This window comes from Myotis myotis, unplaced genomic scaffold (genome assembly GCF_014108235.1).
Source record: "Myotis myotis isolate mMyoMyo1 unplaced genomic scaffold, mMyoMyo1.p scaffold_m19_p_8, whole genome shotgun sequence".
Taxonomy (NCBI): Eukaryota; Metazoa; Chordata; class Mammalia; order Chiroptera; family Vespertilionidae; genus Myotis; species Myotis myotis.
This window is the reverse complement of record NW_023416390.1, coordinates 40,755,173-40,772,063: the sequence shown is the minus strand read 5'-3', so window position 1 is coordinate 40,772,063 and position 16,891 is coordinate 40,755,173. Positions and strand designations below refer to the sequence as shown.

The 16,891-nt window shown below is 37.6% G+C and overlaps 1 protein-coding gene across 1 annotated transcript in view; it reads right to left on the bottom strand.

Moving 5' to 3' along the window:
- The window catches only part of TTN (titin), a 278,629-nt gene that overhangs the window by 83,513 nt on the left and 178,225 nt on the right, over positions 1-16,891 (bottom strand). Inside the window, exons 205-237 of the mRNA XM_036318697.1 lie at positions 16,437-16,560; positions 15,644-15,910; positions 13,864-13,961; positions 13,008-13,176; positions 12,645-12,911; positions 12,276-12,542; positions 11,911-12,189; positions 11,418-11,826; positions 11,125-11,249; positions 10,753-11,019; positions 9,704-9,973; positions 9,311-9,613; positions 8,914-9,216; positions 8,454-8,641; positions 8,248-8,362; positions 7,858-8,142; positions 7,606-7,757; positions 6,788-6,935; positions 6,455-6,632; positions 5,862-5,983; positions 5,466-5,753; positions 5,064-5,360; positions 4,766-4,952; positions 4,179-4,294; positions 3,786-4,085; positions 3,297-3,596; positions 3,098-3,203; positions 2,798-2,994; positions 2,409-2,714; positions 2,032-2,310; positions 1,147-1,446; positions 744-1,046; positions 267-629 (exon numbers count right to left, since the gene is read on the bottom strand). Coding sequence (XP_036174590.1) covers positions 267-629; positions 744-1,046; positions 1,147-1,446; positions 2,032-2,310; positions 2,409-2,714; positions 2,798-2,994; positions 3,098-3,203; positions 3,297-3,596; positions 3,786-4,085; positions 4,179-4,294; positions 4,766-4,952; positions 5,064-5,360; positions 5,466-5,753; positions 5,862-5,983; positions 6,455-6,632; positions 6,788-6,935; positions 7,606-7,757; positions 7,858-8,142; positions 8,248-8,362; positions 8,454-8,641; positions 8,914-9,216; positions 9,311-9,613; positions 9,704-9,973; positions 10,753-11,019; positions 11,125-11,249; positions 11,418-11,826; positions 11,911-12,189; positions 12,276-12,542; positions 12,645-12,911; positions 13,008-13,176; positions 13,864-13,961; positions 15,644-15,910; positions 16,437-16,560 — 7,678 coding nt within the window. The remainder of the gene's footprint in view (positions 1-266; positions 630-743; positions 1,047-1,146; positions 1,447-2,031; positions 2,311-2,408; positions 2,715-2,797; positions 2,995-3,097; positions 3,204-3,296; positions 3,597-3,785; positions 4,086-4,178; positions 4,295-4,765; positions 4,953-5,063; positions 5,361-5,465; positions 5,754-5,861; positions 5,984-6,454; positions 6,633-6,787; positions 6,936-7,605; positions 7,758-7,857; positions 8,143-8,247; positions 8,363-8,453; positions 8,642-8,913; positions 9,217-9,310; positions 9,614-9,703; positions 9,974-10,752; positions 11,020-11,124; positions 11,250-11,417; positions 11,827-11,910; positions 12,190-12,275; positions 12,543-12,644; positions 12,912-13,007; positions 13,177-13,863; positions 13,962-15,643; positions 15,911-16,436; positions 16,561-16,891) is intronic.

Below are 16,891 nucleotides of genomic sequence, written 5' to 3'. Positions count from 1 at the left end.
AAAATTTAAATGTTAGCATGTTTCCTTTGACATAAACTTTTGATTTTCCTATATCTGTCTATCTTTGTATCACATTAGCTAATGAATAACAAGGTTGGTTGATTTCTTTTACATAGCCAGCAGAAAAAAAAAACGGGACTAAGGATTCCTTGCTGAAGCCTTTTCCCACTTCTTTTAACTGCCCCCGAACAAACTTTTTATTTGAGTTTTACTAAAACACTTATGTTGACTGTCTTCCAGTGGGAAGGGTAGTTTTAACTACTTACCCAGCACAGTGACAGTACAAGGAGCTTTTGCGATACCATGGTCATTTTCAGCTTTGATCATATACTGGCCATGGTCTGGTCGAAGAGAATCTCGGACACGTAGCTGAGATTCTCCTTTTTTACTACTGTCAATACTCAAGCGCTCCACCAGTGGCAGGACAAATGGTTCTTCTTCTTGAACTTCACCCTTCTTTCTCCTAACTGTGGGTGCTACTCGTTTTTTCATTTCTTCTGGTGTAAGCACATTTTCATCCTTTAGCCATGTAATAGTTGGGTAAGGTGACCCAGAAATTGTTGCATCAAGTGCTATTTCATCACCTCGTCTTACTTCTAGACTTGTTCTCATAATGATTTTTGGGGCATCTGTAATGATGAAAAAACAATGATTGTTTTCAATTCTGATTAAAATATCTGAAAAAAAATTATTCTCATTTATTTGATAATGGGAAAACACCAACCCAATTAAACAAAACTTACCAATAGGATCTACAGCTTTGGTTGGAGGAGTGGCCCGAGAAGGTTCACCAATACCAGCAGCATTTTCTGCTCGCACACGGAACTGGTATTCCTTTCCTTCTTCAAGTCCTTTTGCTGTATAGGTCAGGACTGGTACCAGGTGTTCATTGCATCTCTTCCACCTTTCTTCACCCTTAGCAATCTTCTCTATGATGTAACCCATTATCTTGCTCCCTCCATCGTACAAAGGTGGCTTCCATGTAATAGTCATTGCCTCAGCTGTAGGATTATGAACCTCAACATCTATAGGTGGATCAGGGGGCTCTGAAGAGCAAGAGAAAAACTGTTAATATAGGAAAGTCCATCTTTTTAAAATAAATTGCATGTTAATTCCTAACTATATTACATTCATGCCAAAACTTACGCTTTGGATCTTGAGCAATGACTGGATTTTTTAGTTCAATATATTCGCCTCCACCAATCTTGTTGACAGCTTTAACACGGAAGAAGTATTCACCATTCGGTATGAGGTCTTTTACAGACCAAGATAGTTTATTCTCACCGGACATGACTGGTATATATGTCCTCCTTCCAGCTTCTCTGCGCTCCAGGACATAATGTAGAATTGGGCTTCCACCATCATATTCTGGTGGTTCCCAGGTTAATTTACAAGAACTCTTGGTCACATCACTTGCTTTAATATCTTTGCATGGTCCAGGTAGGCCTATTGAAAATAAAACTTACAATTACTATTGTAATCTGAAAAGTCATGTTACTAGTATACTCTTTCTCTAAGTGGGACTATTCGCATTTTGGGTGGGACAATCTTTGAGATACAGGAGTGTCCCTTACACTGCAAGTCATGTAGTATCCCTGGCCCCCAACTACTAAATGTCAGTAGCTCTCCCTGAATCTTTGTTCTCAGAAAAAAAATGGCCTCCAAGTTTCCAAACACCATTTGTGTGTTTGGGAGGAGGGGGCAGAAAATGTTACTACCCCTAGTTGAGAAGACTATGGAACAATGCAAAGACAACTAATAGGAATATTGGTTATTTTAACATTCTTTGGGTATTCTATATCTTTTGCTTAAATTAGTACTAAACATACAGAAGTAATTTGGTCTAATCAGAGTTTAACTACCTATTATGTCTCTTTACAATTGTTTTGCTTCTCATATTGGAAGAAACAATCTGAAAGGGCATTTAGCTTACAAATGGCCAATTCATGAAGAAATTTATACTAACATGACAAACTTAACTATTTTCCCAACACATGAGGAATGACTGGTATTTTATCAAAGAATGCTTACCTATGACTTTGACATTGATTGAGGCAGTTGCTGAGCCAAGCTTATTTTCCAGTGTAATAGTGTAAACTCCTGCATCTGCATGGACACTCTTGGGAACTTCAAGGTTTGCTGAGAAGTGATCGCTCTTCATTGTTAGTCTATCACTTGCTTTAACTTCTTTGCCATCTTTATGCCAACTAACGGTTGGAACTGGGACAGCTCTGAAGGGAACAGGAATGTTTAATTTTTCACCTTCAATAACAACAATGTCATGAGTCTCCAGATCAATTGTTGGCTGGCCTGTAAGATATAAACCAAAAGAGGATAAAAGAGTATGTCAAAATGCAATGCAGGAGTAAAGTCTGTTTTATTCATTATAAAAGGAACTGTGTTCTTACAGTCTGGGTCTTTGGCAACCACATTTTCGGAGATTTCAGATGGCTCACTGACACCAACAGCATTGACAGCTCTCACTCTCAGAACGTACTCCTTATCAGGAACAATACCTTCTTCAACCTTGAATTTTAAGTCTTTTATGGGGCGAGAATTAACTCGCATCCATTTCTCAGTGCCTACTGGACACATTTCAACATGGTATCCTATAATAGGACTGCCACCATTTTTCTCTGGAGGCTTCCAAGCAATGTCAATGTGTTTTCTTCCAGCATCGGTTACATGTAGGTCAAGGGGAGGTGAAGGAGGACCTGAAAAAAGAGCAAACCATTCATATCCACAATCTCATCATTAAGCTCTAGACAATATTCTTTGGATAGTCAGCACTACTTACTTCTTGGATCTTCAATTGACAGAATTTCTGTGGGTTCACTTGGGTGACCAACTCCAGCTTCATTTTCTGCCCGAACCTGAAACTGGACTTCTGTGCCTTCAATGACATCAGTTACTCTGAAATTACAGTCCGGTCCTGCAGTCCTTCCAGCTTTTACCCAACGGGTACCTAACTTTTCTTTCTTCTCAATGATGTATCTATCAAAATAACAAAGCATTTCATTAGCATCAATAGAAAAAACAAAGTTAAGAATTTTCAGCCATTTGTAAATTATTCTTTATGCATTAATTAAAATTCTACCTCTGTATTGGTCTTCCACCATCATTTTTAGGTGGTTCCCACTTCAGGTCGACATGTCGTTTTGTCACATCCACAACTGTGAGAGCATAGGGTGGTCCAGGGGTGGCTGAAAACAAAATAGTCAATGGTTAGAAAAACCAGAGGGAACAGTGATAATCCACAACAAATGGTGTCATAGAGATTAAGTTAAAGAGCATACTGAAGGTGTCTTTGGCCAGGACAGAGTCCTCAATTTCACAATAGTCACTTTGTCCTATGGCATTTTCTGCAGCAACTCGGAACACATATAAAGCGCCCTCTGTCAGTGGGGTTACTGTGCACTTGGTGTCCTTGACAGTAGTGTCTACTGTTTGCCAGCCTTTTCGCCTCACGTCTCTCTTTTCCACAATGTAGTTGGTGATGGGGGATCCTCCATCTTTCTCAGGGACTGTCCACTTCAGGTCTGCTGTATTTTTGGTGATATTAATAACTTCAAGCCAGCGAGGTGGTGATGGAGGATCTGAAGAAGAATAAAAGAAAAACAAATGTAATTTTTTATTGTCCAATAATCAGTTTTCACTAAATTATCTAGGAAGTATATGGCAAGGATGAAATAATCTAGTAATGAGTTTTTTATATTTTCTCATATTGTAGTTCTGAGATATACTTTAGGAGAATTCATATACCCTAAACATCAAGAATGACTTACATAGCTTCTCCCGACAAAGCACAGGGTCGCTGGGTTCACTGGGTTCACTCTCCCCAGCCTTGTTCACAGCTCTAACTCGGAATGAGTATTCCTGCCCTTCCATGAGCCCTGGGAGCAAATGCTGAGTGGTGGGAACTCCTTCAGCCACTCGGACCCAGTCATCTGTTCCAGTCTTCAGCATTTCAATGACATAAGACTCAATCTTTGCCCCTCCATCGTGTTCTGGCTTTGTCCAACTCAATACCAATGATGTTTTGCCTACATCTTTCACGGTTGGTTTTCCAGGGGGCCATGGAGGATCTGCAAGCCAATGAAAGGAAATCAACATTTAGATTTGTCAAAAAGGAGATAGTATAAGCTTCAAAAGAATCACATAAAATATATAAATAGTACCTATGGGATCCTTTATTAAGATTGGTTCAGTTGATCTACTTGGTTTTCCAGGCCCAGCAAGATTTTCAGCCAGCACACGGAATCTGTATTTTTTCTTATTGGTGAGACCCTTCACTCTGGATTTGGAACAAAATGCCAGTTGAATACCATGATAAGAAGCAGAAACCTCTGTTTATTTTACATAGAAGAGGCTAATTTGCTTAAATTGTGAAAAACTGATTTGGAAATTTAACTGAAAGCATTCAAATATAAATTTAAAATTGCTTTTTAACTATCACACACTTTAGATTTGGCTAAGTTTACCAACCTAATTATAATACTATAACAATAATCATTATCATAATATCCTGGAAGACCAAACACTTTGAAACTTCCAGAAAGTTAATATTTTTTAGTAACTTAAATGTGTCCTTGGTTGGAACTCATATCAATTTTCAAATTATGTACTAATAAAAAAAATATAAGTAAAAATAATTAAAAAATTGTAGTAATATATATAATCAGGTATAATCAAAAGGAATACTAAAGAATAAACATTTGTATGCAGTATAATAGTTTTAACATCTTGATAGAGATTGTGGGCATACCTGTATGTTGTGTCCTTTATTGGCATCTTATTGCATTTAACCCATTTATCGGTATCAGGATCTAATCTTTCAACCCAGTACCCAGTGATTGGGCTGCCGCCATCATCGTCTGGCTCACACCATGTGAGAGTCACTGCATCTTTAGTGATATCAGAGGGTTCCAGGCGAGTTGGAGGTCCAGGTGGATCTATAGACAAGATAATGATATGTGTTATATGTCCTATATATAAATACAACGCCTAAGTCCAAGTTTGATACAAGCATCTTTTTCCTCCCCCCAACTGATTGAGAAACTTACCAAACTGAAATTTGGCTGTTATAGGAGCGGCCTGAACTGGCTCGCCAACACCGTACATGTTTTCTGCAGCAACTCTGAAGAGGTATTCTTTATTGGGTGTTAATTTGGTTGCCTTGAAATTCGTATCCTTGACAGTTGATGAGAGCTTGTGCCACATATCACTGTCTGTTGCTTTTCTCTCCACAACATAGTTTGTGACTTTAGATCCACCATCATCTCGTGGGGGGTTCCATGTTAGAAGACATGACTCGTTGGTCACTTCTGTGATGTCAAAAGCAGCTGGTGGTCCGGGTTTATCTATGGATGACATTACACATGCAGATAAGAAATCATTTAAAATGTTTTATTTGAAAAGGTAGCTGCTATGAGTTTGCCTATTTTTAAAACAAGAGCCTCCCTTACCGAGGACATTCACTTCTACCACAGCCGTGGCCCGACCACAGGCGTTCACAGCCTCAATGATGTATGTGCCAGTATCACTTCTCTTACTATCGACGATGGTCACTGTGGATTTGTTAGGAACATTTTCAATGGTGATTCTATTGTCCTGCTTCAGAAGCTTATCAGCCTTCGTCCAAGTGATTTTAGGTTCAGGTTTCCCGGTTACAGTGGCAGGAAGTTCAATCTTAGTTCCTGCTTTCACAGTGAGACCGGCAAGGAGCTTCACGTCAAGGAAAATTTCTGGAGCCTCTGAATTGGAAAGAGATTATTTACAATGTTAACAAGTTCAAGCAGAAGTAAAGTCAGAGGCCTGGCTGATAAAACAAACAAACAAACAAACAACAACAAAAATAATACCCTGAGTGTCCACAGCCTGGATTTCATCTGTGGGTTTGCTTGGTTTGCTAGCACCTAGCCTGTTCAAGGCCTTCACGCGGTAGGAGTACCATTGGCCTTCTTCAAGACCTGTTACTTGCATTCTGTCAGAAAGCAAAATAGGTTATTTTACTATAATGCATACAATCTGTTCCACCGGGTAGTATTCATAATATTTCCAAAATTCATATCCCCCAAACAATAGTATTCTTTAAATCAATTCTGGGTTGCTTCAATATTGTAACTAATGAAAACCCTGCGTAGGGGATTAGTTCAACAGCAGCACTTTTTAACAGTAGACAGGCACAACAAGGGAATCCTCAACGAAAAGGACCTAACATTTAGATTTTCTCCAAAAGAAAGCTCATTTTAGTAACAGTAAACATTTACTCTTGTGCCAAGATTGTTTTAACCATGACCAGGGATACAAATAGAAGTTGTTTTGAATGCTGAGGGTTATTCATTTCATAGTAGGGAAAACTGTTTCCTAGTTTGTACACACTAAGAAGGTGGCAAGTAAGTTGTTGACTTTTTCTAGCAGCTTAGTTATTAGAAATATGATTTTAAAAACATACTTTGTTTCTGCAACTGGCTCTCCACAGGCGACCCATCGATCAGAACCACGTGGACATTTTTCAACTAAATATCCTTTGATACGTGAACCACCATCATATTTAGGTGGATCCCATGTTAGGAAGATGCTCTTGGCTGTTCGATCTCTCCATTTAACATTCTCTGGTGGATCAGGTACCGCTGTAAGATTTTAAAGAGAGAGTCAGTCTTATATAGTCAGTCTATGCAATCTTCATATTGTCACCCTATGTATTTTCCTCATAATTTCAACTCCAGGTCTAAAGCAAAAACAGGTAACAAGAGGCTAGGTGAGAAATCATTAAGGAAGTACTCACTTGCAGGAGCTGACATATTTACAGGTTCATCAACATATGCAGGTTCTCCAGGGCCACACTTGTTCCGAGCACAGACTTTAAATAAATATTCTTTTCCTTGAACAAGATCAGGAACTGTGAATTCTAAGTCAGTCACAAAGTCCATAACCTGGGACAGATAAATACAGTTAATTAGTTGTTTCCCAAAACCCTTTGCCCAAGTCAGAAGATTTTTTTTACCATGAGCAGGGATACAAATGGAAGTTTTTGAATGCTCAGGGTTATTCATTTTCATTTTAGGGAAAAACTGTAAAGTAATATATAAAATATTTGACCCTAAATATAAGGTGAATCTGTTTCATGGTTCATATACACTAAGAAGGGGCAAATAAGGTGTTGACTTTTTCTATCAGTGTAGTTATTAGAAATATGATTTTAAATCAAGATAAAAATACTAATGAGTATAAACTGAGGGGAAAAAATGGACAGATTACACCAACTAAGGTAAGCTAGTGGAATGAGAAGAAGTATGACCACCAGAAAGAATTAAATACTTAATGTCCTTAGAATGGCTTTTAGCTTAATAGGGGCATATTGGTTACTAATCAGGTACCTAGTAAGTGGTTATGTTTTTGTTGTTGTTCCTGTTGCTTTTATAAAACAAACCTAGTTGAAAATTTGGTAAGGCTCACAAAATAAGGCAATTATATCAAATCTTGGTTCATTAGCATTAATGCATTTAAAAAAGCATTACAGCAAGGTAAAAGTAAAAACATATAAACTTTTCATGGCATCCCAGAATTGTGAGATTTCCCTACTTTCCCTACAAAAAAACTCACTTTAGTCCATGTTTTCCGGCTGACTTCTCGCTTTTCAACGAGATAGCCAGTTAATGGACTTCCTCCATCATCATCTGGTGGCTCCCAAGTCAAATGTACTGAGTCCTTGGTTATGTCACCAAATTTCAGTTCTTTGGGTGCACTTGGGCGAGCTGAATAAACACAGTCAGAAGTCAATATCATTAATAGCTTGAACCAAGATTTATGAATACTGTCAAATCACTTTAGATAACAAAAGGTTAAGTAACTTACCAATTACGTTGACATCAATTTCCCCAGAAATTGCCTTCACAGGATTTTCCAGTTTCAGTGTATAAATTCCCTTGTCTGGACGTTCACTTGGAGAAATGACAAGTTCAGCATAGGCAGATAAGGTTTTCATTTTCACACGATCCCCTTCTTCTAATACTTGATCTCCTAGAGACCAGGTTGCAGTTGGCCTTGGATAGCCTGTACTTGGAACCAGGATCTTGATAGGATTTGGGACAATAATTTCCAGACCATCTTTAAACGCACTTAAGTCCATTGTTGGTTCAACTACCAAGAAGAAAAATGAATGAGTTTCCAGTATTATACTTAAGTCCCTGTACCCTTAAGTAGCTATGTGCTGTTCCCAAATCTAAAAACAAAATATACACTTACCAAAAGCATCATCAGCAGTTAGAGGACCAAGAATTTCAGATGGATCTGAAACACCAGCTTCATTTTCTGCAGATACTCTATATAAATATTTATTTCCTTTTTGTAATCCAGTAACCTAAAATTATGAATCAAACATTTGTAAAAAACGTATACATTTAAATGCATGATCATACAATGAATATGGTTTTTAGATACAAATGCCCTACCTTGTAGGTCAGTTCAGGGACCAGTTTCATATTGCAACGGATCCATTTATCCTTCCCTTCTTCACATCGTTCTATTATGTAGCCCAGGATTGGGCTTCCTCCATCTTTCAGAGGAGGTTCCCATGTGAGCTGAACTGATGACTGAGTCTGATCTGAGGAATTTAGGTTCACAGGAGGACTTGGTCTCTCTGGAGTGAAAGAGTTGGAGCATACCATTTAAATCAGTGACAATGTATTAAGGCAGTGCTGGAACCATTTCTATCATCCCCATTAAAATATCAGGTTTACTGAATTCATTAAATAGAAGCAGTAGGAAGTCTACATTTCTATGATTTTCAAATTTTCCTGATGTTCTACCTTTGCATTAACTTTAACTTGATTTATTTTAATTGATAGGCTTAATTTCTGGATTTCATGAAGGTGTTACTCCCCCCAACCCCCTTTTTTTTGATGGGCTTACCAATTGGATCAGCAACTTTGATGAAGGGTGTGGCTGCACTTGGTTTCCCAACTCCAATTCGGTTTTGGGCTCTGACCCGGAAACTATACTCCTGTCCTTCCACCACATCAGTGACTGTTGCCGATAGGTCTTCAGCTCTTACTGTCATGGCAGTGTCCCACCTGATAGAAGTCTTGTCCCTTAGTTCAATGACATAGTTTGTGATCTCAGCACCTCCATCATACTCCGGTGGTTCCCATGTCAATGAGACACCAAATCTATTCACATCAGTGATGGTTACATTCAAAGGCGGGCCTGGAACATCTGGATTTCATCACAGAAAAAAACATAGCCTTTGGTTATATTGGGGATAAAAGCAGAGATAAGCTAATCTGCAATTTATTTTAAAAATTCTTACCATATTTGCTCCTTGCTTCTACCGGATTGTCAGTCTCTACTGGTTCACCAGTGCCAACTCTGTTTCTTGCACTCACACGGAATAGATACTCAACTCCTCCTTTTTGTAGTCCAGTGACAGTAAACTCACAACTGTCTGCCCGGTCAGTGGCCAGAACCCAGGTCTTTCTCTTGATGTCACGTCTTTCAACAACATAACCTATGATTTTGCTTCCACCATCAGTTAATGGTTCTTCCCAAGCGAGGCCCACTTCACCATCAAATGTTTCTGTCACTTCTAAGTTACGCACTGGTCCAGGAACATCTGAAATGCACATGTAATTTTTTTTTTTTAGTGTGCTACCGTGCTTTTAGTTGCACTTTGCCAATTAAGTCCAATTGACTCAGGGCTTACCAATAACTTGTAAATTGATGAATGCTTCTGCTTTTCCATGTTTGTTCTGAAGCACAATTTTGTATCTCCCTTTGTCTCCTTTCTTGGCTTCTAAAATTCTGAAGGAAGTTTGTTCAGCTGTAGTATCTACCGTTTTTGATGACAGAGCTTCATTTTCTTTAAACCACTCAGCTTCTGCTTTGGGGTAGGCATCATAGGGCACCACCATTGTCAGAGGCTGGCCGACATCAACCACAAGGTCTTGATCAGCTGTCTTGATTTTAGGTGCCGCTAGTGAGAGAAATAACACGTCAATGCCTTTGAGTTATTTCTTGTAGTCCAGCTACACCACAGCTTCTTTACTATGCATTTGTTAGCAAATATTGGCTACATAACCTTAGATGTATATCACAGTAACTTTTCAGCAGAGCACACTCACTGAGTTTAGAGTTCTCATATTGCAAATTATCAGACTGGAGAAGAGAGAATTAAGGATAATATAAAACCATCAGAGCTCTATTCTTTGCCAAAAGTAATAACAGAGGACTAAATATAGTGCAAAACAAGTTTCCCATTAAAAATAAATAAATTAGGCACCTCACACTTAGTTCAAAATAAACCAGACACATTTATTTTTAGGTATAAGACAGACACTAATGGCTTTTTCATAATAACAACCTGTAAGGATGTCTTAGAAGCTTAGGTCAAGATGAGAACAGACCTAAGAGGCCTGGCAGGGGTTTGGAAAACAGAAGAGAATTGGGTTATTGCAAGGTCTGGGTTTGCTGGGAAGACTCTCAAGGTGCTAGGTTAATCCTAGAAAGTAGTGAACAGCTGCCATGTGACAAAGATTGTTCAAGATTCTGGCGTGTAGAGAGGAATGCTATCAGTGTCTCTTTACTCAGGACACTTTGTTGTAAGAGAAATTAGCATAGTTAACATGAGGATAAAGCTTAACAGAAATAAAGGGCATTCACAAGCATTATCTCATTAATTAACTGTGAAACCTGAAACTTACACAGTATCTATGACATTGTGGGGATGTTTGAAAATAAAAGAAAGGGACTTACCTGCCAGTTCAAGCTTAGCTCTGGCTTCTTTGTCTTTGGCAATAAATCTGTATTCACCCTGGTCACGGGGCTTAATATCACAGATCTGTAGCCTGTGTATCTTTCCTTCACTCATCATCTGGTGCTTGTCACCCTGGACAATAACCATGTTATTTCTTAGCCACTGAACTTCCACCTTATCTTTGTTGAGCTCAGCCAAAAAGATAACATCAGCCCCAGGGGCTTCGAGAATATCTTGGGGAGGCCTGATGATCTCAACAGGGATTTCTGAAAAGAAAATGTGAAATCATAATCCAAATGTGTTTGTATTTGGAGTAACAACTTTCATAAACTGATACTAATACTAAAATTGTCCTTTCACTTAATACGTACCTTCCACAAAGAGCCTAGCTCGTGACTTCCTGTCTTCTACTCCACAAGCATATTCACATTCATCATCCAGTCTGCAATCTTTGATAATAAGTCTATGTATGCTCCCATCTTTTTCAAATTTGTATCTAAAAAGAGAGGTTGACTTACTGGTTAGCTTGCACAATGACCACTAAATTGCCAAAAGTGTGTGTGTGTGTGTGTGTGTGTATGTATATATATATATATATATATATATATATATATATATATATGTATATATCTACAGAAATAGAGATTAAGAAGCTTTTGCTTACTTTTTGCCTTCTTTGATTTCTCTCCCATTTCTGTACCATTTTACATTTGCTTTCTCTCTGGACAGCTGGCAGGAGAAGACAGCATCATCAAACTCGGTGACTGTCTGGTCTTCCAAGTTTTCCACAAATTCTGTAGGAGCTTCTATGATGAGAAGCTCAGCGACAGATTTATCTTGTCCAGCAGTGACAATGTATTCACCCTCATCTGGGAAGCCACAGTCTTTAATAATGAGAGAGTGCTTATATTTATCAATTCTGTATAAAATGCGGTTGTCAAAAGCCACTTCTTCTCCATTTTTGGTCCATTTCAGTGTCACATTGAGACGATTCACCTTGCACCAGAATGTGACAGATTTCTTTTCCATTGTTTCAATATCTCTAAGAGGCTCAACAATCCTAAGGTCTTCCTCTGTTGTAAAGAAGAATAATGTTGATTTTGTTTTCATAATAAAAATTGATTGTAAAAATCACTCATGCCATAGAAGTGACTTACCTTCCACTATCAGATTGGCTGCACTCTTAACATTTTCACCTCTATGATTGGTCAGAGACACATTATAGTTGGCTTGATCATCTAATCGCGCATCTCTAATTCTGAGGGTGTAGACCAGGTCTTTTTGGAGAATGATATATTTTGAACTATCAAATATGGCTTCCTCATTTCTGAACCATTTAGCTTTCGCACCTTCAGTATTGACTTCGCAGTTGAAGACGACTTCTTGTTGTTCTTTCACACGGGTGTCCTTAAGAGGAACTATGATCTTGAGTTTTTCTGAAAGCAACCAACAAGACTTTATAGTATGAAGAAAGCCCAAAGATACAAATATGAGTAAACTGTAGAAGCAAAAACAAACTTACCAATTACTGTCAAGTGAGCTGCTGCTCTGGCAGCCCCAACCATGACGACATAAGTGCCCATATCTTGCAATGTGGCATCTTTCACAACTAGGACCCTCTTCTTGCCATCAGCAATAATGTCATATTTATCTCCAGATTCAAGTGTCTTATCATCCCTCTTCCACTGGACTTCAAAGCTTTCCTTTGATATAGTACAGACAAATTCAGCCTTTTCTCCTTCAAGTATTTCAAGGTTTTGAGGCTTTGAGATAAATTCAGCAGCAAGTTCTGGGAAGAAAAGAGTTGCAAGATATTGAAAACTTAAGCATTTGAAACTTGAATACAACAAATATAAATTTCTTAAAATATTATTCACAGTAATTGTCATACCATGTACTTTGACTTTGCCATCAGTTCGAGAACTTGGGAGTCGGCAGTTATAGCTGCCTGTATCCTCAAGTTGGGCATTCTGAATGACCAGAATTCTCTTTCGTCCATCAGTGAGTATTTCATATCTTCCTGTTTCAATGATCTCTTCATCCCCTTTGTACCAAATCACTTCTGCTCCAGGCTTGGAGACTTCACAGACCAGTTTTATAGTGTCTGTTTCACTAACTTCAATATTGGCAAGATTTTTTGTAAAGACAGCTTCTTCTTCTGCAAGAATAATTTTTTAAAAATTGAGTTACAATGGAAATTATTATTTTTTCCCCCCAACACATAAACTTCTGCAAAGAAAGACTTTACTCTTACCCAGTACTGTCAGCATGCCAGAAGTTCGTGCTGTCCTTACTTCACAGGAATATTCTGCTTCATCATCCAGCAGACATTTGTTGATGACAAGGATGCGCACTGCTCCTTTAGATATGATGTCATATTTTTTGCCCTTCTTAATTTCGGCACCATCTTTAAACCACTGGACCTATATTTAAGATAAATAAATACCTTTATTCGTTTTCTTGTTGTTCCTTCAGGTAAGTATCAAGAGAAATATAATCCTTAGTTTTGTTTTTTTTCTAAAGCAACCAATAGGCTTTATAGTAGGAAGAATCAAAGTGGTAAATACAACTCACCCCCCAAAATATGTCAACTGCAATTGTAAAATAAATTTTGATAAAATCAAGAACAAACTTCTTCAATTATTACTAAGTGAGCTGCTGTGATACTATTATCACTTATTAAACATGATGGGATTGTGTAAGTTGAGAGCCATAGAGGGCTTCAGGCATCATGTAGACCAATTTGTTTGTTTCCTGGATGTGCAAACTGAGATTCAAATGGTGATTAATGGTAAGCAAACAGGAGTACTCAGTTGAGACATATGCAGTTGCTGATATGTGATTATTTTTAACCTAAGAAAATAGCAATTTCATATGGTTCAGACTGATAATGTCTAAATCTCCTGATTGTGAGTCCAGTATTTTTCAAGCAATAGTAAAAAATAATACTAAAAAGAGAACAATTACTTTCATACTAAAGTAATAATCTTTAAGCTAAAAGGAGAATGATTATCAGAGATAGGTGTAATTAATTTTTTTTATTCCATTTGGCTAAACCAAAAGTAAACATAAAGTTGACAATACAAGATAGTAACTATATAATCACAGACCTTTGCATTTTCTCGGGAAATTTCACACTCAAACCGAGCCATTTCTTTTTCTTTAACTTGAAGGTCAGTAAGTGGTCTTAAGAATTCCACATGAGGAGCTGTAAGAGAAAGTCATCAGATTTCAAAATGTTTTCTAGAAATTACTCTGACATACTGTGGTACATATTAAGAAATTGTGAGTATTCTGCAGGCCCTATTCATATTAATAAGCTATATTGATTTTGAAATCACTTGGAGCTGCCCTTTAGGTATGATATTTTGCTTTTTATATATCTGTAATTTTCATAAAATAATGTGGCATATTATAGGTCAAACTAATTACATCTATCTATCTGTCTATCTATCTACCATCTCTCTATCACCAGCTCAGTTCTCTTGAATAATAGCTGGAAGAAAACCCCACTGATACTCTCCGGAGCTGAAAGTTGATATTGCCAAAGGAAACACCAGTAGCAAAGAAACAGCATCTTGTTTAGTGCAACAAGCATAATCTTTGAGAAGTTAGCAGAATTCACAATAATGCAGCTTAAAGCACTATGACCAGTCTTGTCTATGGCAGAAAGGCATGAATCTGCAATTGAAATCACATACATTCAGCTTTTAAAAAAATAAGCTTCAAAGATGTCACATATATGTCAGCCATAAAATCTATTAGTGTGACAAAGCAGTGTGTTTATTGGAAGGTGATGTTTTTGTATATCTCTTATGTCATTTATCTATAGAATTAAGTCAGCAGAAGTACAGGATTGGAGAGCTAACTCCTTGCCCTTCCTTCTTTCAGGGCTCCTTGTGAGTGCCTTCCAAGATAGCTTTCATTGATCAATGAGACTCTGGGACATTAATACTAACTAATAAGCTTAAAGATATTGTAGGCTCATTGTAACTGAGACTTCGTGGAGTGGAGACAAAAATAGATGACGAAAAGAAGAAGGAGATGCAAGAAGCTACTCTGTCATGGCTAAAGCAGCGCAACCAAAACTACAAAGAATACACCCGTACACGACGCATGGAAGGAAGCACATTCACAGCCATTACTTTGTAGCTGTTGACAGAAGAGAAGCAACTAAATCAAATGGCAAGTACAGCACAAAATACGCACAGAAAAATGTTATCACTGGACCAAAGGATGAATGAAAAAAATGGGCTAGCTTGTGGCATTTTGTAACAGGACATTATATTTTTCACCAGAGGAAGAAGTAATGCTAAAAACACTGGAGCTCTCTTCATTCACAGCACTCAAAGAATCCAGGCTTCTTTCCATCTTCTTATCCATTCTTATTCTCGGAGAAAGCATTATGCAAAGGGGCTTTATCATATTACAGCAGGCCTCTAGCATGCTCCTATTCAAACGGAAACTTCCTGCTCATTTTCTAGTTGTTCCCCACGCCCGAGGATTCATTTCCTCCCAAGTGGAAATTGCTTTCCTTTTCTTTTTCTTTTTTAAAAAAATCATAGCTCCCCCTTCTTGTCGTTTGCATTCAGTTTGTTCTCATGTGTATGAGGACATTCCTACAGGAGGCTTACCCCATGTTGACAAAGAGCACATCTGCTGACTACTATGAGAAGCGTAGTGAAAAGTGAGCAATCTGTCCGTTATCACACCAGATGCATCAGAAGGATTTTTTTTTAGAGGACCAGGTTATGTCAGTATCAATATTATAAGTTGCCAAGAAATGCAGTTAGGCCAAGAAGGGCATGCAAAAAGTTGTGTGGGTTTTTTTTGTTGGTTTTGTTATCAAAGAGTTGCAAATGAAAAGACCTGTGTAAGAAGAATACTTACGCACGACATTCAGGTTACAGGAAGTCTTAAAATCCTTAGCATCACAAGTGTATGTTTTAATATCCTCGGGGGTACAGCCATGTATAATAAGTTTTCTGACCCTGCCATCAGCAACAATTTCGTACTTCTTGCTTTTGAGAATTTCTGTGCCATTTTTGAACCATTTCACCTTAGCATTCTCTCTGGATACTTCACACTCCAATACTGCAGTGGCTTCCTCTTCGACCGTCTGGTCCTCAAGAGGCTTAGTGAATTCAACTGGGGGTTCTGAAAGAATCATACTAATTAGCCAAGGCATTTCCCCTTTCTTCTGGAAGAGTTGCAGGACCTCCTCAACTTTCCTCTTGTATCTCCTGAGCTTTTTCTATTTTTATGTTTCATTTGTAAGATTTAATTACACACAAATGCTTTTCTCTAATAATGATGTTTCATCATTATTTGCACAAACAGAGGAAGAGCATTTCTAAAAAATGTGAAACATCAAGGAAATAATAGCCAACTCTTGGTGAATAAAGTGATAGATACCTAGTTTGATAATAATTCTTCCTCCAGCTGTTTATTGAATGCAATAAAAACAGTGGGGACCAGAAGAGGAAGGAAACCTTATGCTAGTCAATTTTGACTTAAAAAAAAAATAGTCTGTGTTAGGCCAAAAAGTAAAAATAGACCTTTGAATATTGGGTGAATTATAATGATCTATGTTACTCAACATATAAAGATTAAAGATAATTGAGAGTTGGCATTTATGAAGCTTTGTATTATACATGTTTTAAAAAAACAAGCCTATAATTACCTTTCACGAAGAGATTGGCTTGAGTTTTGAAATCTTTTGCTGTTAGTTGGACTTCTCCAGCATCTTCTAACTTTACATCCCTCAGAGTAAGTGTATGAACTCTTCCTTCTGAACGTGTGACCACCTAGTTTTTTAGAAAAAAAAAAAAAGTGCAGTTTAAGAATATTCAAAACAGCAATCCAATATATATAGGTGCATTTAATTCATTTAGATAAACAGTTTGAAATAGTGCTTTCCAAGTCCTTCCATAATCATAACTATAACACATATGTATTTAAAAATGATTTTAACCAATAACTTAGAATCCTTAAGAAAATTTTAGGTTTTTATAAGTACCCTTAATTATTACTAAGTGGCTTTTTATCTTGAAATACTGGGCAAATTTTTGTTTATACTCTGGTGTGTGTGTGTATTACATTTGCCTCCATTCTGTCACTGGGCTTATATATAAAGAA